This window comes from Taudactylus pleione, unplaced genomic scaffold (genome assembly GCF_031769625.1).
Source record: "Taudactylus pleione unplaced genomic scaffold, aTauple2 ptg000186l, whole genome shotgun sequence".
Classification (NCBI taxonomy): domain Eukaryota; kingdom Metazoa; phylum Chordata; class Amphibia; order Anura; family Myobatrachidae; genus Taudactylus; species Taudactylus pleione.
In genome coordinates this window covers 8539659-8564932 of record NW_028284588.1, presented here as the reverse complement: position 1 = coordinate 8564932, position 25274 = coordinate 8539659, and the positions used below count along the sequence as shown (strand labels likewise).

The 25274-nt window shown below is 45.0% G+C and overlaps 1 protein-coding gene across 1 annotated transcript in view; it reads left to right on the top strand.

Annotated features, from left to right (window-relative positions):
* LOC148519646 (dynein axonemal heavy chain 5-like) overlaps positions 1-25274 on the top strand; it is a 449515-nt gene that overhangs the window by 69227 nt on the left and 355014 nt on the right. The window contains exons 20-21 of the mRNA XM_088476296.1: positions 1818-1969; positions 16694-16901. Of these exons, the coding sequence (XP_088332422.1) occupies positions 1818-1969; positions 16694-16901 (360 nt within the window). The remainder of the gene's footprint in view (positions 1-1817; positions 1970-16693; positions 16902-25274) is intronic.

Sequence of the window (25274 nt, the reverse complement as noted above, 5' to 3'; positions counted from 1 at the left end):
TAAATTTTCTTCACTGTCTGATTCTTCACATTCTTAATGCTGCAACAGACTTTCGGATTTAGGGGGGTATTTATTAAAGCTGGGAGAGAGATAAAATTTTAAAAAATAAATTACCAACCAATCAGCTCCTATCATTTTATAAACACAGCCTGCAAAATGTAAATTGGAAGCTGATTGGTTAGTATTTTATCTCTCACAATTTTATCTCTCTCCCAGCTTTAATAAATACCCCCCTTAATCATTTCTACCTCTCTGATTCCACCAATCATTGTAGACGTTTTAACAGACTTTTAGAGTTCCGAAACCTAACACACCACAAATGTGGCTTTCCGCTATTTCTCTCCGTTTGTAAATGTGTGAGATCCATATCTGACAAACTCTTCCCTTCTTTCCTTATTTGGCTTTTAAATGCTTTGTTCATGGCCAGAATAAGGGCCTCATGGGACCAGACTTTAACATTTTTAATGGGCTCTTGTAAGAAGCGCCATCTGGCTGGTGCGGGTGTAACCAATAAATGTGCTGTGTGGGTATAGTCAGAATCCTGAAGGGCATAGCTGGTGCTTCGATCCAACCACCTACATCTGCCTGTAGACAAACATCAGCTGAGAGTTTTCACTTACATATAGATGAATGGATGGGCTCTGGTCTTTGTGCATCAAGATGACTTTCACTCCTGAAAGTATGAGATGGGGTAAGCTTAGAGAGAATGTGAAGGTTTCATGGAGGCTGTGAGTAAGATGGAAGGTGCAGTAGAAACAGGTGGATTGACAGAATATTAAGAAAGATGAGAGAGCGAGCAAGAAAGTTTTGGAAACAAAATTAAAAATGTATTTAAAACCCCTGAAAAGCAGAGCAACTAAAACACTACAGCTTGCAGCATCGTATACAGGGAGAAAACTGGCACTGTACCAGTCTACTGTGCATGCACATTATTCTGGGAAAATGGAGCCAGCAACATTTTCCCAGTGATTTCTACAATGGTGGCGAAACAGAATGAATATTCAATGGGTGCAGGGTTTTGGTGTGGGCCCACCCACAGGGGTATCACCAGGCCCTAGACTCTCCATGTTTTGGTGGACTACCTATGTCATTACCTTTAACTAATAGAAACAGTGCAGCGTTAACCACCTGTTGCTTCCTGTTCAAGAAAAAAATGGCTGAAAAATATTAAACTAAAATGAAACAAATAACGTCTAGCTTAAAATACCAGATACATACTGGACATTTCTTATTAAGAAAATGGGACATGCTTATTGGTGCTAAAACCAAATTACATTTTGTTTCACACAAAGCACTATAATATATAAAAAGACTATTTGCCAGATCCCCAGTCTCGGCTTCCCAAAGTCTCCTGGCTCTTCCCCCAGACATGGTATTTTGTATTCCCAGAAATTCTTGGGACTGTGGGTGCTGGCCTGCATTGGCTAATGCACTTGGAAATTATGCTACTTTGGACAGAGACATGATGGAAGATCTTTCTTCTCTCCTTCCAATGGGATGGGTCTGCGATGGTTGGCATGGAGACATAGGGTCAATAAGACAGCTAGTACAGGAACAAAGGCCAGAGTAAGATAATGGAGCTGGTTGCATCCTTGCAAAAGTGTGTTTGACCCCTTGGTGAATTTTATCCTAGCCCCATTGTCATATTATAAGCCTATGGAGATAAGCTTCTAAGACTGAAGAGGTTGGCACACATTGGAAAAATTTGGCCTGCTTAATACATTTGTGATATTTTTAAAGACCTTAGGTCGCAATCAATTGCAAGTACATGCCGACTATGTAAGCATAATTATTCAGATTCTTTTCTTCTTTTTCAGGCTTCAAGATATGTTGATGGACTATCAGGCATTTACTAGTAAAATCCCTGCTCTGCTGAAGCAACTTATGTCCCCTTTTATCACACAAATTGAAGAGGTCCTTTCACCGGGCCTCACGCAGCTTTCCTGGACCTCCCTGAACATCGACAAATGTAAGAGTGCTCCGAACGTTTACAGGTTACTTAGTCTTTAACACTGTATACATATTTACAAGCAGTACCATTTATAAAATGATAAAGAACTATCTTGGTAAATATAAACTTCTAAGTGTTTCGCAAACTGTGTGCAACAATGATGGAGATGGAATAATGCTGCATTTCCTTTTGCAGAGCAGTGCATAAACAAAATAATAGCTCTACAGTAGTAGGCACAGCATTGCGCCTTCCCCATAATAAGAAATGCCCACGCTCTGCCCAACTTCATTCATTAGTTTTTGCAAACTTCTGCTCCTCTGCAGCACCCTCTGTCTTGATTCACAAAGTCTTGGCATGTTAGCGCAAGTTGAGGCTAGTGACATCATCTTAGTAGGTGTAGCGCTGCATCTCAACTGTTTTGTACTTTAGAAGTCATTAAGGTTTAATGGAGGCAGTCATTTGTGGACTAAAACAGTATTTGTCTAATTCCATAACAACTAGTAGTATCGCTGAGATGAGGTGTAAAGTAACTTGTACCCAGTGAATTGATAGGTATTGTGAGTATTGTGTCCGCTTACAAAATGTCTTTAAAAATCTACAAGATGTGTTCTAAAAGATCTTAAATCATCTTCGGCTCCCTCAGCTATTTACATGTTTTTTTTTGTACATATACTGGTGCTACACTTTACATCCTTTAATAAAATTTTAGAAGGGGCATTACTTGATGATGCTACCACATTGGCAGACATTGTTGTACTCCCTAAATCAGGCTATGATCCAGCACATTACACAAACTTCAGACCAAGATCCTTATTAAATGTAGATCTCAAAACGTAAGATCTTATTGAATAGACTAATGGATATATTTACTAAAGTGCGGGTTTTTAGAAGTGGAGATGTTGCCCATAGCAACCAATCAGATTCTAGCTATTATCTTCTAGAAGGTACTATATAAATGATAAGTAGAATCTAATTGATTGCCACACTTTAGTTAATATTAGGGATGTGCGCCGGACCATTTTTGCCGGATTTGGATTTGGTTCTTCTAATTCGTCGTCCGTCTTTGGATTTGGATTTGCCAAACTGTGGTGACTGGCTTTGGATTTGGATTTGGATTTTTTTACAAAACTAAAATCACATAAATTGGTCTTTTTTTTCTTCCTAGAGTATTATTAACCTTAATAACATTTAATTTCCAGTCAATTTAGACCATATCAGAGCTTATAATATTGTTTTCAACATTATTGGCCAAAGGTTGCAGTGAGCTGACTGGTTACTATTACTAAGCGACAAAGCAGCGGCACAACGACACAGACACCACAGTATAAAGCACATCTATGACACATTGCCACACAGCAGTGGCAGAAATGAAAAGTAGTGCACCCACCCAGTGGGGTACGGCCAGCAGAATCACAGTTCTTGTTTATATAGTGGGCTATGGCCCAAGGAGTCACAGTGCACAATCTTATTCACATTACACCGCACATAGGGCCTGATTCACATTACACCATAAAGTAGTGTCTCTTATTTATGTTACGACACACAGTAGTGCCCCTTTTACACAATGCTCACAGTAGTGCCCCTTTTACACAATGCCCACAGTAGCGGTGTCCCTTACACAATGCCCCCAGCAGTGGTGCCCCCTATGCAGTCCCCTTAGTAGTAGGGTCCACTATGCAGTGCCCCCAGTAGAATACCCCCAGTAGTATGCCCCCCATCAGCAGGCCCCCCCAGTAGTATGCCCCCCATTAGCATGCCACCCAGTAGTATGCCCCCCATTAGCAGGCCCCCCCAGTAGTATGCCCCCCATTAGCAGGCCCCCCCAGTAGTATGCCCCCCATTAGCATGCCACCCAGTAGTATGCCCCCCCAGTAGTAGGCTGCCCCAGTAGCAGGCCCCCCCAGTAGTAGGCTGCCCCAGTAGTAGCCCCCCCTGTAGTATGGGCCCCCCCTGTAGTATGGCCCCCCCTGTAGTAGGCTGCCCCAGTAGCAGCCCCCCCCCAGTAGTAGTAAGCCCCCCCAGTAGTATGCCCCCCCCAGTAGCAGGCCCCTCAGTAGTATGGCCCACCAGTAGCAGACCCCCCCAGTAGTATAGCTCCCCCCAGTAGCAGGCCCCTCAGTAGTATGGCCCCCCCAGTAGCAGACCCCCCCCAGTAGTGCAGACCCCCCCAGTAGTATGGCCCCCCCGCACCCCCAGTAGCAGACCCCCCCAGTAGCAGACCTCCCCCCAGTAGCGCCCCCGGCCCTTGCACAAATAAAAAATAAAAACTTACCTGTATCCCCGCTCCCGCGCCGTCCGCTCTGCTGTCGCACGCTGAGGAGGGAGCCGGAAGATGGGGCTCATGTGTGAGCTCCAGCCGGCTCCCTCCGTGCAGCAGCCAATGAGAGTCTGTGTGACTCTCATTGGCTGCTGTAACAAACACACAGCTGCCGCTGGCGGCTGTGTGTTTGTGTCTGTGTAGGGCAGAGCGCTATCACAGCGCTCTGCCCTACACAATAGGAGCCCTGATGTCGGATTCTCTAGTGAGAATCCGACATCAGGCGGCCGCCGTTCGGCCCCGAACGGGGATCCGAGTCGGGCGGTGAACACCCGAACAGGGTTCGGGTGGACTCGGATCCCCAATGTTCGGAGCGGTTCGGATTCCACAGAATCCGAACCGCTCATCTCTAGTTAATATACCCTTAAATCTGTTCCTCCACTCATTAATTCATACCAATCTGGTCAGGTTTAAGATGTTGCATGTATACTTAGAAAACAAAGATAAAAGAATAATCCACAGCCCCCCCTCTCCCCCAAAAGCAAAATGAAATATTAATACAAAATAAAATTTTGCCTTCACTATTGAAATACAGATGAGAGAGCAATTATAGAAGAAAACATCACATTATACAGAAAAGATAACAGGAGGTACATTGCAATGCATAGGCTATAGATAGGTACAGTGTCGGACTGGAGCACGAAGGGCCCACCAGGGGATTGCAATAGTAGGGGCCCGCTGAAGGGGCGTAACCATCTGCCAAAGTGGGCGTGCCCAGTGAATAGTAAGGCGTGGCAATAATACCTGCAAATAGATGAAGGAGTTAACTAGTGATAGACCTCCAAAAAGCCAGAGAAAAGGTTGTCCTGATCAGTTCCAGATTAAGGTCCACATGGGCCTGGAGCTGAAATTTATTAAGGGCCTATTGTGTGCCACTACAGGGGGTGTGGCTAGTAATGTGGGAGCGTGACCAGTGCTGTGTGGGTGTGGTCAGCACAGGGTGTGTGGTTTTGTGCCATAGGGTGTGGCTAGTTCCATGGAGGATATAGCTAGCGCCTACCTTTTAACTACTTTAATTTATAAGGGCAGATTCAATTAGCCATGTTGTTTACTGCGCAGGTAAAGCTCCGGATTTAATGGACGGATCTACTTAATCATTATGCATTTTCCCTACGAGGTAAACCTACACCTAGCTTGTGTTGTCAACCCATAGATTCCGTGTTTAGTGTCTGGATTCTATGGGTTACCCCTCGCGTTAAGCCCCAGAGAGTGCATTTTTTTTTTTTTAAATTGAGTTTATTTCTGAAACTTTTTTTTTTCCACAGCAAAACACAATACAAGAACATAATCCCCCCACCCCTAAGCAACCCCAAAGAAGAAAAAATAAAAACATAAATAAATAATAAACAGCCATTAACATATAGTCTCATTAGTACTATTACACATTCAAATCTGATATATATATATAATACAGAACAAAAATATCTGCACAGAATAAATCTCAGCCATTCAAAGTAGCAGAAAAATCATAAACAAAAAACTCAGAACATCATTACATTATTGTGCCGTCTCGCTGGTCGCAAACCCATCAGCGTCTGAAATCCCCCCACCTCCAGTAACATAATGGGAAGATCAATGGGCCCCAGATACGCTCATATTTGAGAATACAATTATGCTTAGTATATAAAAACCGTTCATGCCCCACCACTTCATTCATCAACCCACACCATTCAGCAAAAGTAGGGCCCCTAGATGCCATCCAAGTACGGACAATACAAACCTTTACCAGAGTCATTGCATTAATCACATATTGGACCGTCAAACGATTAGACCTGTCCAAAAGACCCAATCCAAAGATATACATTTTAGGGGACAAAATGGGGATACCACGTTCCGTGTTGGTGATACAGTTAGTGACTTGGGACCAAAACACCTGGACAGCAGACCACTCCCAGAGGAGATGCCAAAATGAGCACTGGGGAGTAGAGCATTTAGGACACTTGTCTGAAGCTCCAGATTCAAATCTATTCAATAATAAGGGGGTAAGATACACCCTGTGTAATAAAAAAAAAATTGTATCTGTTGAAATCGCACTGCCGAAGTGGCAGTCACATGACTTTTCAACATTAGAGACCACTCATCATCATCTAATGGACCCAAATCATCCACCCATTTAAGTCTAAGTGGTGCTAAGGCGTCATCAGAATTAATGGTTAGGAGGTAGGAATAAATTCGAGAAATCAATCTTCTACCACTAGTCGCCTGCAGCACAGCCCTAACAGGGTCAGGAGTAAATTGCGGAGGGCCAGAAGAAAACTGGACGGATAGAGCATGTCGAAGCTGTAAGTAGCGGAAAAACAGAATTCGGGACCCCAAATTCAGTCCTAACAGTATCAAAAGTTTTTAAGACCCCATCACTATACAACTGTCCGAGGGAGAAAACCCCCCTCCTGGACCACAAAGCGCTACAATCTAATAAGGCCAGCTCTCCAAGAGCAGAAGAATGCCATAAAGACAAATCAGGATCAATACCTTCTGCCCCCACTAATGCACGGGCCTGTTTCCACAGTTTATGAGCCTGTGTGACCAATGGAGCTCCCCCCGTAGGGCACCTGTCATCAAGTAATAATTGCAAAGGGGAACATCTAGAAACAGTATGTACCGAGAAAGTAGGCAAATCCTGGCACTCCTCACCCAAAACCCACCCCCATAGATGAACTAATTGAGAGGCCAAATAATACAGGCGGAAATTCGTCAGTGCTAGGCCACCCAACACTAAGTCTACATAGGGTCTTAAGTTTTATTCGTGGACGTTTTTCTGCCCAAACTAAAGAGGACATATAACTATCTATCAGTCTAAATATATGAGAGATATAAACAGGGGCCTGTTGAAAAACATACAGAAATTTGGGGAGAACAATAATTTTTATCAAATTCACCCGACCCGTTACAGTCAGAGGAAGTTTATTCCAGACGTGCAGCTTGGATTTCAAGAAGTCAGCTTGTGGCTGGACATTAAGTGGGACAAAGTCTGACATAGATGACATTACCCAAATTCCCAAATATTTAAACCTGGAGGTCCATTCCAAGGGAGTATTCACAGCACCAACAGGAGTGGAAGGACCGTGAACAGGAAGAATGCAAGATTTGTTCCAGTTATTGTGCAGCCCAGAAAACCGTCCAAAAGAATCTACCACGGAGAGAAGGGCGATCAAAGACTCCGTTGCATCAGACAAAAATAACAGCATGTCATCCGCATAAAAAGCCCCCTTGTCGACCCTTTGCTGTATCTGAATCCCCTGTATTTTGGTGTGACTTCTGATAAGACATACCAAAGGCTCAATGGCCAGGGCAAAGAGAGTCGGGGAAAGAGGACATCCCTGTCTAGTACCTCTGGAGAGGCGAAAAGAAGGAGAAACATATCCATTAATACAAACCCGCCCTAAAGGGGAAGAATATAGTAATTTAACGCAAGCTATAAATCTAGGTCCCATCCCAAAACGAAACAGGATCTCCCAAAGATAGTGCCACTCTACAGAATCAAAAGCCCTGGCGGCATCCAAGGATACCACCACTGCCCCGTCATCCACAGTCTGCCAGCTGCACAATCGAGTATAATCTCCTAAGATTTTATGAGGTAGACTTCCCTGGCATAAAACCAGTCTGGTCAGGATGCACCACCTCACTAATTACCTTACTAAGCCTAAGTGCAAGCATTTTAGCCAATATTTTAATATCCGTAGAAAGGAGGGAAATCGGGCGATAAGAGCCAGGATCAAGGGGATCTTTGCCAGATTTAGGGATCATAACAATAATGGCCTCTGACATAGATCGGGGAAGAATAACTAGGTCACACAGTTCATTAAAAAGTTCAAGAAGCCTGGGAAAAAAGAAAAGGGCAAGTTTCTTATAAATCTCAATGGGAATCCCGTCCACCACTGGGGCCTTACCTCCCGGAAATGAAGAAACAGCAACCCCAACTTCCTCTACAGTAAATGGGGACTCAAGGAATGCTCTGCTGTCCTGGGAAATGGATGGGAGGGATATATGTCCCAAATATTCAAATAATTATAGTGGGCCTGGAAACAATAAAGACTAGCATAGTACTCAAAAAACACCTTCGTAATAGCAGGTGTGGAGGAGTGCAAATTACCTAAGGAGTCCCGAATTTGAGCTACAACTGTGGCGGGTCGGACCTCCCTAGAAAGATATGCCAGAAAAGCCCCAGATTTATCCAAATCTGAATAATGACTATGCCTAACAAATAGCAGACGTCTTCTGGACTTATTTAAGAGGAAATCAGATAAAAGTTTAGCGGCCTCCATATATGAGTATCTAGCACTAATAGAACCCGAGGACAGATATTGCTGCTCCAACAAAGTACAACGATTTTCCAGCTCCGCTTCCTTTTTCTTATGAAAAGTTTTAATACTTATCACCCTACCAATTAAGGAACCACTCAGGACAGCCTTAAAGGCATCCCACAACATGTCAAAGGAAACAGAGCCAGTGTTCTCAGCGAAAAAAAACACCCCATTGGGATTCCAATTCCGAGCCCGCGCCCATTAATGTAAGCCAGAAAGGATTACATTTCCGAAAAAGAGTGACCTCGCGGAGCAGCAACATCAATAGTCAGTATTAAAGGGGCATGATCCGACACACCACGGGATCGGTAATCCACCTCCACAACCTGTGGAACCAGCCTCCCGGATATCAGAGCAAGATCAATCCTAGAAAGCTCACGGAATAACAAGTCCAGATCAGTCCGGAGGAGCATCTTCACCAGTGCCCCTAAGATCCAGCCACGATGAAGCTTCACGTGGGGAATCAAAGAAATGAGATCGTCCATCAGTCACCACACGCAGCCGGGCAGGAAACAACATGGCGTAGGAGAGGCCCAGATCACGTAAGTGACGTTTAATCTGTATAAATTGGGACCTAGACTTCTGGACATCCATAGAAAAATCCGGGAACACTGCCACCCGATTTCCATTATATTCCAAAGGACCACGTAGACAAGCCAAACGAAGGATCGAATCTCTGTCCTTGAAATGCAGGATCTTCACAATGCATGTGCGAGGGGGAGTGTCAGGAGTGTCTACTGCAAAGTGGGCGGTGAAATCATCCCGGCTAAAGGTGTCCACCAACCATTTTTCCAGAAACGACTCCGGTTGAGAACCCTCCGACTTTTCGGGTAGGCCAACAAAACGGATGTTATTTCTGCGAAGTCGGCCCTTTATATAAGAAATTTTGGTGCGACAGGCCACCATCTGGAACTCCAAGGTTGAAACCCGTCCCGCAACCGGAGCAGTGATATGCTCTAGTGTGGAGATAAGAGTCTCAGCCTCACCAACTCGTTCCCGCATCGTCTGCATATCATGACGGATAAGGGACAGCTCCACATGAACTTCAGAAATCTTGCCAGACAGCGTTTTCTCTGAAGAGGTGATTGCCTGTATTAAATTATGCATAGTGATCTCAGGCTCCAAAGGAGAATCCTCAGGAGCAGGCATAGAGGAGGGTTGAGAGTAGTGAGACGGAGTCCCTGAAGAGCTGGATCCCGTAGCCCCACTAGTTCCAGAATGGGAGAACCTCTCCAGTCGCGCAGGGGGTCGACTACTGGGAGTTTTTTCCCATTACTACTGGGTCAGAGGCACAGATGCAGGGGACAGCAGGCAGTGGAGAGCAGTGCAGGGTGTTAACCAGGAGCTGGGTTCAGAAGGAGGCAGGCTTTTAGTTTCCAAATGTCCCCAGGGACCGAGGAAGAGGATCAGCCACCCCCCTAGCCGTCCAGGACACCAAATAGCAGTATGCTGCACCCAGCACTGAAGACAGGAGCCACTATACTGCTGGAGCCGGATCCAAAATGGAGGCCACGACCGGGAATCGCGGGTCCGCAGCGGCAAGCAGGGCACTGTGCAGACAGTGAGAGAGGGTCCCTCATCTCCCCAGCCCCCCAGGGCACCCTCCGGACAGCAGAAGAGACGAGCGCCGGAGCCAGGAGCCGCCTCAGACACCAGGGGCCGAATCCAAAATGGCGCCCGCGACGAGGAGACGCTGCAGAGGGAGATCCTCGGCTCTCACAGCACAGCAGCCAGCGCACCCAGACTGATCCTAGGACTCCTGCAGCAGAGAGAGGTAAGTATGGAGGGAAATACCAGTGCCAGGGACCGGGTACAGGGATCAGGATATTGTTTAGGATATTAGGGCCTAGGAGCTACGATATCAGCTTCCTACATCAAGCCCATCCAGGCCACGCCCCCAGAGAGTGCATTTAACACATGGTTTTTCTGCATTAAGTGCACCCTCTGGGGTTTAACGTGCAGAATAGCGAGCTTTATAGCTCAACACAGAGCTTTAGCCGAAGGGTAAACCCTGAAGCTAATTGAATCTGCCCCATACTGAAGCTATAACAAAAAAATTTATTGTATAGTCTGCCTTTCCTTGAGTGCTAGAATAGATTAAAAGAAAAAAATCTAAAATTGATTACTGTTTATTGGCATATTTTTTAGAAGTGTTCATCCCACATCCCTAGCCAATGCTGTAAATTAATAAATTAATACGCACAGCAGTCAAACACACAAGTCAGGAACTTTAAACTCTTCAGAGACCGTGCCGGCTGCTGCTGGTTCTGTGCTGTATGTTCATACTTTGTGAGCAATGGGCGGGTGGTCAGTGTTGGCAGCATGGGCGACGGAACGGGGAAGGTAAGGGGGCGGCTTGCCCCCTGAACATTTGAAAGGTGTGGCAGGCCGCGGACAGTCAGGGACTGTGCTTTATTGCAATAGGCTGCACGGCCCCTGCAGGAGGTTGTGCAGTTTATTGCTATAAAGCACAGTCCCTGACCGTCTGAGGTTGCCGCTACAGTCCTTGTGCGCACAGATAAGGTAATAGAGAAGGAGGGAGGAGGGGAGGGGGGGGCACAAGGGCGTCAGAATGATTTTATGTTGCCCTCCCCAACATAAAATCGTTCTGACGTCCCTGGTTGCCAGCCTGGGCTCTGAAATAGTGGGGCCCACATCACCCATCAATCCACCAATTGTACCAGTCTGTGTGTGTGTGTTTGTGTATACAGTGTGTGTGTGTATGTATGTATATATATATATATATATATATATATATATACACACACACAAAGTAACAGCGGCACTCTCAGGACTTGAAAAAATAAGGCTCACTACTCCACAAGGTCTGCGTTTGAACGCAGACCTTGTGGAGTCGTAAGTCTTATTTTTTCAAGTCCTGAGAGTGCCGCTGTTACTTTGTGTATGTGCCTGGTTACTTAACAATCCTGAGGGCACCCAGGCCTATGGTCAGGTATGAGATCCCGGTGGTCGAGAGGCTGCTGGTCAGAACACTGACGGCGGCATCCCGACAGTCAGAATCCCGAAACCCATAAGGAAAAGGAAAAACAGGTGAGTCTATCCCTTACCCCTACCTCCATCCCTGGTGCCTAATCCTCTCCCTCCCCGCACCCTAAAGCTAACCCTCCCCCCTAGTGCCTAACCCTAACACTCCACCTAATGCCTAACCCTAACCTTTCCCCTAACGCCCGATACTTACCTGCTGACGGTATACATAGACCAATATACACATATAGACAGATATATACATCTTGACAAATATATACATACATGCTCGCCAAGAGCAGCGGCTGGCCCGGGTAATGGGGCGTGGCTTAATTGTGGGAGGTGTGGCCATGCCCCCTTCCCTAAAAAAAGAAAAAAGCTTTGCAGCGCCGCCGCGCTGGGGTGGGGAGGCGCTCTGAGCCTCCTCAGCCCTGCTCAAAGCCAGGGGGGGGCGCGATCAGTGTGATCACTCCCCCCACAGGCATAGGAGACTGCTGTGGCTGCTGCTCAGCAGCCACGAGCAGTCTCCCACTGCAGCTGTGTGCTGGGCTGCTGTGAGGGGGGGGGCGGTGCCGGAATCGTGCCCCCGCCGGGCCCCTCAGGAAGCCTGGGCCCGGGTAATCTGTACCCGCGCCCCTGTATATATAGACAAAAGACAAATATATATATATATATATAATATTTATTAATTAATACATACACACAGTCCCAGGTAAAGATCACACTCACACAAAGCAGGCAGAGCAGCACCATATGTTACACTAACCTATGCATGCAGCTACCCTGTATCCATGTATTACTCTGCTTGGTATTTCCCTTGTCATATTTCAACTCCACATTTTTCATATGTGCCCACTCCAGTCTTTCCAGCTCATTTGCTGATGGAGGACTGTGGGCGGTAAATGGTCGGAGCTTGAGCTTTCCGCAGATGGGTGAAGCTTCAGCATCCTGCAGGTGGGCGGAGCTTCAACATCCCATGGGTGGGCGGAGCTTTGGTATCAAAGAGAAGTTAAGGTTAGTTCAGAAAGTGTGAAGGAGTGCCAAAGGGGGATATCTGGATCAAAACCCTCCCTACTAACCAAGATAGATGCCTGCCCCCAAATTTCTACCACCTGCATCACAATAGGGGTAAACTCTCTTGGACAGTCACCATCTGCATTGGTGTATTAAAAGAGTATGAAGTTCCTGACTCCCACCTGTTAAGATACATGATGAACTCCTGTACTGTCAAAACATCAACAAAGTGCCCTTCACCAATAACAACCCCCTTTCCTGGAACACACACTTGTTCGTAGGTACTTGGCTGCCGCCTGGACTTCGCACTTAAAGTAATAACGATTCTGGGAGAAAAGGTATCAAAATATTGACAAAGGAATGTGATACTCTAAGTACTCATATAGGAAACTACACCTAGATTCTCAGGTCTCCCATCCAGTAATAAACCCAAGCCCTTACTGTTTAGCTTCCCAAACTAGACAGAAGAAGTCTGTCTAAAGCTAACTGATGTAATAATACAATTAGCACTCCTAATCAGTGATTACCAGAATACTCTCCTGCAGTAATGTCACTGCAAGATAATAACAAACAAGGGTTCAATTTAGCTACTTCTAATTAAGCAATTAACAAAAGGTTATGCAGTTATATCTTCACTACATTAATAATATATACATTCTTAAGCAATAATAATTCAAGGATGATAATTCAATAAACATGCCAGTAATTGCAAAACTCAGTAATTTCTTTAGATATACAGCAAACTGCAGGATGAGATTTTAAAACACATGGACTATCCAGAGTAGTATATTAGCCAGGTGTATATCTGTTAGCAATAATATGTAATAGAATGTATCCAGGATACTTAGCAGATGAAGAAACCAGCAATTCTTCATAGGCAGCTTGCAAACACCTAGAACCAGGGACCAGGCAAGACACGGAAGGGAGACTCAGCTAGAACAGAACAACCAACACAGGCTCAAGAGCCAGCACCTGATTAAACTGCTGGCAAATCAATCACAGTCAAACAGGCCAACGCCCAGGCTGACATTATAATAACAGGTGAACAAGTCAGCAACCGTTCCAATGATTCAGTACAGTTTAAAATTAGGAAGGGCAAAGCCACCCATAGTGCACACCAGGTATTTAATTTGATACGTGGTCTCTTGTTCGCCCACACTAATGAGGTGAGATAGCTATCTATAAGGCAGAATAAAGGGGTGGGTAGGTAAACAGGGGGTTGTTGAGACACATACAAGAATTTGGGAAGGAGCATCATTTTAACCAAGTTCACCCGGCCGGATACTGTCAGAGGGAGTTTGTTCCAGACGTGTTTTACTTTTTCAAATAATCAATAAGTGGTTGAATATTGAGAGAAACAAAGTCAGACATTTGTGCTGTGACCCTGATACCATAATATTTAAATGTGGCAGTCCACTGCAAGGGTGACAAAAGGGCCCCAGGAGGTGGGAAAGGATTGAGGACTTACTCCAGTCAAAATGTAAACCAGAGAAGACCCAAAACCTATCTACCACTGAGATGAGGTGAATAAGTGACCCAGCCAAGTCCGACAGAAATGGGAGGATGTCATCCGCTTACAGTGCACCTTAAACTATATTAGATAGATGATACTATGTTCTAATTCGTATGAAGAAATTAACCTAAACGTAACCAATAGCCACTGGAGAGGCTGTGTATTGGAAGACTTTTCGCCACGTATGGTGGAACTGCCCTAATTTGATTACCTCTCTAACCAGTGTTGCTGTCCTATTTTCTTCCATACTTTACCTTGATCCCAGGGGCATTAGGACACCTAACCAAGCTGATACATATAATTTCATCAGCTACATGTCAACTTACAGTGAACTAGAGGAAATCTCTAGCTCCTTCATTGCAAGCATCTCTTCCTAGGATGTGGTACGTTTAGAAAATATAGTCTATGTCCAGTATAGTAAACAACACATCCCTAGCGTTTTCCAAGGCCTGGGATCCGTGGACATCTCTACCTTTTCTTCACATGGAGTATTGAGGTTCCCCATCTGCTTCTTTACATTCTCCCTCAGGGTTTAAAATCCAAGCGTATGATTCTAAGTTGGACGGTTTGCAGACAGATAAATGCGTCATAGAGAGAGATCGGCAACTGCACCATTGCTGGATCAGGCATACACACATGGATGGAGATGGCAAGTGTGGATAGCTTGGTCAGGCCACTCTTTCCGTGAAATGGGAGTTTCTGGATGGTAAATGGGCAGCAACCATGTGAACACCCAGAACTGTTCTGTCTGGTGGACGTCATGAGAGTGTCCTGGGTATGTAAGCGCACTTCCATAATGTGCAGACGGAGATGGGACGACTGTTTCACTCTGAACTTTTGTATCCAGCATGGTGTGGGTGCATGTCCACATACTAATGATGATGGCTGTGGATTTAAAAACAGTGGGTTGGATAGGCTTCCACTGGATTTTCGTCATGCTTGGGCAGTATCTGACATTAGCATAAGGAAGTAAGTAGGTTGCCGTGACCAGGGGCGTATTTATAATGGGTGCGGGGCAGGTGGGGCCTGCACCGCACTCCCTGCACCCATAAAACTTACCTCTCCAGAGTCCCACGTCGGCACCGGTGTCTCCGCCTGTAAAAATGGCTGTAAAATGGCCGCCGCGGACATTTTCCCGGTGACCTGTGCATACGCTATAGACTCTGGGCACACTCTTGTGCCCAGGGTCTATAAGTGCGGCGCTGGCTCAGTACGCGGCCGGCCGCCAGACAGAGAGGAGGGGGCCAGTGTCAGAGACTGCACACGGGCTCCCTCTCTAGAAACGCCTCTGACCGTGACCAAACGGAAAAGCTACCCCAGATGCATCCACATTCAGCCTCAGCAACTTGCTTGGATTTCCTACTTCCCTGCCCTCTCCTACCCTTACTTATGCAAATTGTGAATCTCATCTGTGGCCTTCATATGAAGAAAATGATTCGGTAGTACTTTTGTTGATATGGTTATCTCTCAGCCAGTATTTCCTACCTTCCACAACAATCTTATACTGTAATTTTGGAGATTCTTTGGTTCTATTTGATTGCCATGTGCTGCAGGATAACCTGCTTTTGTATCCTACTGGTCTACTACATAAATAAAATCTATAAAAAAAAAAGAAGTAAAAATCTGCCAGATGTCAAAAGGTTTATTTACTGCAATATCTCAATCACATTGGCTCTAAAGTTCTTACTTCATTTAAACTGCCTCATGCTCTGTTCTGCTATTCATACAAATACAAATGTTTAAACTTGACTCGGCCACCGAACTGTTGTAATTCAGTGATTCAGTGTGCACATGGCTCTTACTCAGCCTCTCACATGAAACAACCTCTAACAATAAAAGATAGACTTCAATAGCTTTGTTTCTACACATGAAACACTTATAGGTGTTGAAATAGTTCATTGATCCAACTTGAAAGCTTTTTTATGGATGATTTTCTGTAAGAAAGGCAAAAATAGCTAACTAGAAACTCTGAACAAATCTGTAAAATAGTGCATTAGGTAAAACAGAATGTCCTATAAATAGTATAAGACAATGTACATTCTACGGTAAGCTATAAGGATATATTTACTAAGCCTTGGATGGAGATAAAGTAAACAGAGATAAAGTACCAGCCAATCAGCTCCTAACTGCCATGTCACATGCTGTGTTTGGTAAATTACAGTCAGGAGCTGGTTGGCTGGTACTTTATCTCCGTCCACTTTATCTCCATCCAAGGCTTAGTAAATAGATTCCTGAGTCTCAAAGGAGCTCTGTGACCATATAATGACACAAGGCCACAGGGCTTTTATACATCATCACTTAAGTTCTACAAAAGCAGGTGAAAATTAACCCTTTCACCTACTATTACAGAAATTAAATATCAGGGCCATTCATTATAAAGGTAAGCAGGAGATATCTCTGATATCTCCTGCTTACCTGTCACTCCCAATCTGGCCCTCTGTCTACATACACTAGTATGGGGACCTAAATTCATCAAGCTCCGAACATACAGTATTTTCAGCGCTTGACTGCTAGTGCATTTGCCAACTTAACCCGCTTCTTACCTCCAATCCTGGTCACTTGTGTATTATAATGTAATAACATCTCAATATGACTTCCTTTATTTTCAGATGTTGCAAATGTTTACAGCTCCCTGAGAGAGGTAGAGCAGATTTGTAAGGAAACATCAGACATCTTGGAGTGCCGAATTGAGAAATTGCTGTTAGACATTTCTGAAACGCCACTGGTGGATTTGCCAGAAGACAGTGCCATTACCGTACCAGACTTTCTGGAAAGAACCGAAAAAGTAATTGCTGCAGCTGCAGAGACATTGTCCATGTAGGTATTCTCTGAGTCATATATGTTCAAATAATGGTTAAAGAAAATGGGGCTAATTTATTATTGGACAGTACAGCACTAGAGGGCACTAAAGCTATTTTACCTGGGGAGCTTAGAATCTGATTTCTCTACTGCTCACAAATGCACACACATATATGCACACACTTGCACAAGGGATAAAATACAGTTAAATGACAATTAACTTACCAGTATGTCTTTGGACTGTGACAGGACACTGGCACACCCAGAAGAAACCAGGACTGACACTGGTGACATACCAAGTTCAAACCTACCTAACTATGGGCCTGATTCAGAGCCGTTCGCTATTTGCGGTCGTTCGTTCAAAAACAAGGGGTGGCTATTCAAATGATCCGTTCGCAAATTGCAGTCTGTTCACACCTCTAAGTCTGAACGAGCGAGCAAAACATACGCTCGTTTATTTGTTAAAAACGCCCCCTGGCCGCTCGCACCATACGTCATGTCCGCTATTTATTAGATTAATCGAGTACATCGTACAGCGTATGAACTGCTCGCTATTCTTGTGGTTGGTTTTTTCAACCGCTATTTTGCGAGCAGTTCTGAGTTAAAAAAAACCAAGTGACGTGGTCAATGACGCTGCTGTATTAATTATGCACTCCCTTAAAACGCCCGTTTTGACCTTTAAGCACGCCTGCGTTCGAATTCCACTCCCCCGTTTACAAGCACCTTCCCCTGTTACCACCCACATACGCCTCATTCTGTCACTCAAAATAGCAGGCACTCTCTATATAGCGTACAAACGATTTTCGGCCGCACTGACTGGTTCGCGCATGTGTACTAAAAACCGTACGCATGCGCAGATGTGCGAACATCGCTCGGAACGAGCGTACGGCCGCTAGCGAGCGGCTCTGTATGAGGGCCTATATCTATAATTCAGTCACTACAAAAGCTAGTTCTGCCAAAATGTAGCATATCATATAACCCTAACTGTTTATCTGTTCATTAGGTCATGTCATTTCTACAGTCTTTCAGATATTCTGTCAGGGGCAGTCAAACAATCAGAATTATATTTGCTAATTGTGCTCTTTGTAGCTGAGTTCTGAGTGCAGAAACTGGATTATATATGTTACTAATGCTGGGCTTATGGAGCATACACACGGTCAGATTTGTCAGAGGAACGATCTGAATGATTTGACCAACGATTTGAACTATGAACGATTTTTGACTGCATTAAAATGAATGGAATCGTCCAAATCTGACTGCAAACACATCAGATGTCAGATATCGTTATCTGACCATCGAGAACGCGCATCGTTCAGACATGTCAGATATGTCAGATTTTCCTTCAGATATGAATGATTTTTTAAATAGTTATCACTCAGATCTGAAGAAAAATCTGACCGTGTGTATGCACCAATACACTATGCAATTATCTGTCAGATATCTGTCCAATCTGGCTGGTTGGAATGAAAATCTGGTAATGTATGGGAGCAAATAACAATAGAAACTTGCTCCCAAACACTAGAAAATGGACCACATTTTCCTTCCCACCAGACAGATCTGACAGATAATTGTAGAGTGTATGCCCAGCATTAGTATATGGGATGAAAGTGATCTCTGTGTAGGGTCAGCCAAAGTCATTTTGTGCTATCATATAATGTACACTACCACATGTAAATAACATAATTGATCTTCAAAGTATAAAGCTGGCCACACACTAGACCACCTTTCATCCAACCATCCAATTAGTTGATTGGTTGGAATGAAAATCTAGTAAGCAATAGGAGTAACTGATGATCAGCAATTTGCTCCTAAATGCCAGAAAACAGATGAAAATGGTCATCAGAAAAGTTTGTTAAATGTTTGATCTAAACAATTTGTTCAAACAACAGTTTTTGTCCATTTTCCGGCATCTGGGAGCAATTTGCTGATTGTCATTTGCTTTCATACCTTACCAATCAACTAGTTGGCTGGTTGGACAGATAATCTTTGGTTGTGTGGCCAGCTTAAGTCCTTGCCATACGATTTGTAAATTTAGTTGTGAAATTACTATACTATCGATTACCTATTTAAAGAATGAATTTCTTTAAGGTATGTATCATCTGCATTCTGCTGCAAGCAGGGGTGCACTGTTAATCATTTATCTTAAAGTATAAGTATCTGAAACTACGATATGGTATACATTTAAAATCTGATATTAAAAGCTGTGAGAAGTCATTGAACTTTTGTAGCTATTATGGAAATATGAGTTTTTTTTATTTTTGCAGAAGACATGCATGCTTTATGGGAAGGTCATTATCACCTACCCTCCAACATGACCCATTCCATTAGGTACAAAACACTCTGCTTCCTGACTTCCCACCTAATGTATGATTGCAGCCACCTGTGTGGAACTAGGTAATTGATAAGACAGGTGTTTCACCACAGGTGGCTGCAATCATAAATTAAGAGGGAAGTCCAGGAGCAGAGTGTTTTGTACCTAATGGAATGGGTCATGTTGGAGGGTCTGTTATCATCTAGTGTAACTATGTCCCTTTGTAAATCACAGATTAGTTCTCTTTTTGAGTGGGAAAGTCAGGGTTTTGAAAGGATTTTCTTAGTCTGCTGTGGTTTTGTCACAAACCAGACTAACAAAACCCGTTTATGCACCAAGAGGTGCCACTTAATAGCAGTACATCACTGTATATCACTCACCAGTAGCTGCAGGACATGTTCTCAGCTTCAAGATCTGGAGCCGGCACCTCTGGGACATGGGGGCTGCCATCTTGCTCTGAGTCAGCTGATAACGGTTCCTCCAATCCTGCTCTTGAATTCCAGCACATGACTTCGATATCCAATCCACAGCCAGGGGCCAGGGCTCCCTACACAAGTCTCTCGTAGCAATTACGCTTTGCCAGTACAACTTCTGATGACTTCTGTCTGTTGTTCAGATTCCAGAGTTCGGCTACACAGCGTGTCTTTGTTCACTGCTGTTATACCTCAGTACCAGCACTTTCTGCATCCTATCCTGTGTTTGCCAACTATCCTTAGGTAAACTATATTGCATTTGCGCTCAGGGCCGCCATCAGAAATTGTGGGGCTGGTACTGACAAAATAGGCAGGGCCCCTCCACCCTGCTATTAAATACAGTCTGTGCGCCCAGCCTTTTTTTTATCACCTCAGCCTCCCCCTCCTTTGTTATTAAATACAGTCTGTGCATCCATCCTTTTTTTATCACCTCAGCCCCCCATTATTAAATACAGTATGTGCGCCCAGCCTTTTTTTTATCACCTCAACCCCACCATTATTAAATACAGTCTGTGCGCCCAGCCTTTTTTTGAATCACCTCAGCCCCCCCATTATTAATTACAGTATGTGTGCCCAGCCCTTTTTTTTATCACATCAGCCCCCCCATTATTAAATACAGTCTGTGCGCCCAGCCTTTTTTATTACCTCAGCCCCCCATTATTAAATACAGTCTGTGCGCCCAGCCTTTTTTATTACCTCAGCCCCCCCATTATTACATACAGTATGTGCGCCCAGTCTTTTTTATATCACCTCAGCCCCCCATTATTAAATACAGTATGCGCACCCGGCCTTTTTTTTTATCACCTCAACCCCCCCACAGTTATTAAATCCAGTCTGTGCGCCCAGCCTTTTTTTTTTATATCACCTCACTTACCTTATTTACATTGAGAAGGATCCTGCTTCCTCCATGGTCCCCCAGCACTTCCTCTTCATCCACGGCTCCGACGTCAACCTCGCCCTCCAGCGGCGCGCCATGACATCGTGACGTCACACATGCGCACTCCAAAACATGCTTGTTTTGGAGTCTGACTGTCACTGTAAGCTGGTGGAGGAGCGGGCCCGAGCTGTCCCTGGCTGCCTCCTCCAGCTCCCTCCTATGATGATGTACCATCCAGGTCGGCGGGTGGTAGCAGCAGCAGTCGGGCCCCCGTCTCTTCAAGGGGGTAGTTCAAGCTGCAGGCTCTGCAGTGGCGTTAGTAGCGGGTGGGCCACCCCTCCCCCCCCCGTTCAGCCAGAGGCCGGACCCGGGACTCCAGTCCCGGCAGTCCCCCCCTGATAGCTACCCTATCTGCGCTAGTCATTCCACTGTAGATTCTAGCCTGTTTCTGTTATTTCTTCTCAGCAACTGCTTTGCAGCACCACCTGCAGTTCATACTGCTAAAGTATCAAGCATTCCTATTTCTTCTCAGTAGCACCACCTGCTGTTCACATTGTTCAAGCAAATGGTTCTACTGTTCTACTGAGCCTTTTGCTCATGTTGTGCTACTTGAACTAAAATGCGGAGTTCAGAGACCAGGTTAGATTATCTGAGATAAAAAATCCCCAGAAATTTAAAGGACTCCACTTGCTCAAGGGTCAACCCTTCTAGGCAAACTGGTACCTTAGCCGTAACATTCTGTTTCCTAAAGTCATTGACCATCACTTTGGCTTTAGATGTGTTCAAATGTAAGCAATTCTCCTTAATCCGTTTGAGCAATCTAGCAACCTCGCTCCTGTGTGCACATTCATCCACGTTGCTTATTAAGCCAACAATGGCGGTATCATCCGCAAACTTAAGAAACTTAACAGACTGTGAAGTTGATCGCAGTCGTGGGTGAATAACGAATACAATGCTGGGCTGAGAACCCCAACCTGTGGTACCCCTACATTCTGCACTACCTACTTTTAAATATTTTGCCCCTGCTTAGGCCCCAGGTGGTTATCAGATAAAAAATGTAGCAGCCACCAACAAGTAAACCTATAATCCCAGTCAGAATAGTTTAGCAACCAACGAGCTTGGTGTAATAGTATTGACAGCTGAACTAAAATCAACAAATACAGGGGGTCATTCAGACCCACTCGTGAGCGGCAGTACGCTCGCAAGTGGGTCGATGTTCCCCACTGTGCATGCGCACGACGGAGGGAGCTCCGTCGTGCGCATGCGCGAGACCCGGCGAGCGACGGGCTTTCCAACGCTCGGGGTCTCGCACCAAAGGGGGCGTGCTGTCGATGTTGATTGATTCCCATGGGAACGCCTACCGTCTGAAGCCGGCCCCACTGACATCACTAGTGATGTCAATGGGAGTGATTTTGGCTCTGATAGAGCCAAAATCACTCCAGGGCTTGTGGCTTGGAAACCCGACTGCAGGGTTTCCCTCGCAAGTCCGATGGTCGCGATGGTCAAGGCCATCGCGACCATCTTTTTGGACGCTCGTATATGCTGTGGGTGGTGACCCACAGCTATACGAGCGTCCAGGAGGACGCTCCATTTTAATGGAGGAGGGCCCTGATTCAGAGCGAGCGCTCTGGTCAGAGCGTCCGGTTCTGAATCAGGCCCACAGTTCATACATAGTATTACTATCTTATAACTGTGATTGAACCTGATGCAGGACAGTCAGGACAGCATCCTTCGTCAAGCAGTTTGGCCTAAAGGCAATTTGAGAGGGATCAACCCCCACAGAAAAATGTGACCGAACATACTTCAACACTAGCCTCTCAAAGCATTTCATCACTGAAGATATCAAGGCTATTACCCGGTAGTCATTTAGACATTTCGGTTTTCCTCTCTTGGGAATAGTAGGCAGCACACAGTACGCTAGGGAAAAATTAATAATTAATGTAAAAATCCCAGCTAACTGGCCACTGCACTTATTTTGGCTTTGTTGTGTATAGCACCTTCCAGAATTAACTACAATTACCCTTCAGTAAGGGAGCTCTTTCTGTAGGCTATTTGTTGCTGATAGCTCTGTATGGTTTGATTATAAATTGTGTTCCTGCTTTCCCACACATTGGCGTAAATATACCATGGGCTCAGGAGTACTTTTAGCCTTGACCACTTTGTGCGTATTCAGATTGCTCTGCAATATTCCTTATGCTCCCAGTACAGTTATTCTTGAACATTATATGTGTGATCTTTAATCCTAATATTATATGGTAGCACAGATTTTCCTTTTGTTAAGTATTCCGTTTCCCTAGTGAAAAGATCATGTACCCTGCATTTACGGCTCTATAGAGCAAAGAGTTCTCTTCGTTGTCTGAATGAATTAGAATAAAGATCAAAAAGAAAAGCCAAGGAGTCTCATTATATTGTGTGAATAAACATGTCTATTTTAATCTGTGTTGTCTTCATTCCTGTACTCTTTGATTTTCAAGGTGAAATCGCTCTTGCAAACATATATTTCCTGCCATAAACAGAACAAACACTGACATTTTGCATTGTCATTATGGTTTCGGATCTTCATTTTACTGTGTACAAATAAAACACTTTGACAGAGTTACGTAACTACAGAAACCTTATTTACGGCTAAGGTACCAGTTTGCCTAGAAGGGTTGACCCTGTGAACTTGGATGTGGCTTTTTAACATAAATAAATAATAAACTACTAAACACATGTATGTTGTATCTATGATACTTGCAGTCAGTGCTTTTTTGTGTTGGTACTCAGCCCCGGCACCTATATTTTTGTCTAATTTTTAAATCTTAGAACTAGTTCCAGAAACAGGAAGAAAATCAGTGATAGAATTTCAGAAATGAATTAGTATCTCCACACTTGTCCAGAGGGGTTGGGTATGAAATCAGTCTGCGACGCAGCGGAAGCCTGACAGCGCTGGAAATCCCGATCGTGGATAGGTAAGTATCCACTAACCTAACCTAACCCTAACCCTCCTTAGGGGTGCCTAACCCTAACTTCCCCCCCAAGTGCCTAACCCTAATCCCCCCTCTAAGTGCCTAACCCTAACCACCCCCTTCCCCGCTACCTAAACCTAAGTCCCCCGGGGGGGTGCCTAACCCTAAGTACCCCCCAGGGGTGCCTAACCCTAACCCTCCCTCCCCCTAGCCTAACCCTAACCCTCCCGGGGGGGTGCCTGACCCTAAGCCCCCCCGGGAGCCCTAAACCTAACCCGCCCCTCCGCGGCTGTCCGCTCGCGGCGCCCAGGATCACTACGATCGTGATGCCGGGCGCCGATCTCCCGGTGTCGGGGAAATGCGGGCGTCTACATCTAGACGCCCGGCATTTCACCGTTGCCGGGATAAGACAGTTGGGAAGCCGGTTGCCGGTATATAGGCAGTCGGCTTCCCGATTGCTTCCCAACCCTAACCCTCCCTCCCCGCTGCCTAAGCCTACCCCCCATCCTAATGCCTAAACCTAACCTCCCCCTCCCCACACCCTAATCCTAACACTCCCTCCCTGGTGCCTAAACCTACCCACCCTTCCTAGTGCCTAAACCCTAACCTCCCCCTCCCCACACCCTAAACCTAACACCCCCTCCCCGGTACCTAAACCTAACCTCCCCCCTTAGTGCCTAAACCTAACCTCCCCTTTCCTGCACCCTAATCCTAACACTCCCTCCCTTGTGCCAAACCCTAACCCCTCTACCTAACACTAACGTCACCCTACACCCCGATACTTACTTTTGGGATGCCAACAGTCGGGATACCGGTGCCGGGATCCCGACCTGTTGAGATTTTGGCGCCGGTATTTAGACCGTCGGCATCCTGCACGCTGGGATGCTGACTGCATCCCATCCAGAGTATGAAAGCTGCTCAAGGCCCCCATACACCTACGCGATTTCTAGACGATCACACGATTTTCGACTCGACGTACGTTCAGTCTTGTTGAAATCGTGCATTTTTTCATCCGATGCGCGCTCCTGTGGGTCCTTCAATCGTATCTTATGATCATATGTGCAGCACATATGTTCCATCGTATCGTGTTCAGAACGTGGCATTTTTTTTCCATGTGATCCATTGTGTTGCAATACAGTAATTTCAATGACTGTTTGTCCCTATTCCCTAATGAGCGCGTGAGGCACAGGATCGATCATACGACTGATCCTGTGCAAAGAAAAAAACAACAACATGCCGACCGAACTGCAGGGTAATCGGATGTAAAACGGATCGGAAGCTAATCGTGTAGGTGTATGGGCCCTATTACATCTTGTTTATACTTGTATCTTTAGGTGAGTACCAGTGCCTTTTTCTCTGAGTACTGACACTTTTTTCATGGAGTAAAATCAATAATTGTAGTTACATAGTTATGCAGAGGTCCGCTTTGACTGTTACTATGACAAACAGTTGAGCACAAATGACATCTAGAAGTCTTTCAAATGTGTTCATGATATTATTCTAACTACAATGCATAGACAGATGTTGGAACACGTAGTTGTACACAGCAGCAGTAGTTTGCTGTTATGGCTGTGAATCATCTATGAGCTAAATTGCGCCAAACATTAAACCATATTTATCTTCTAGTGCCGGCAGCAGAAGACCATAATGTAATCAATTTGTGGTTCTGTAAAAGAGTTCTGAGGACATCTTTTGCCATTTTATCAGGCATGGGTGATACATTTGGTAATTAAAATGTAATGTGTCCTCCGAAGTTTTTGCAAGGATTATAAATTCTTGATA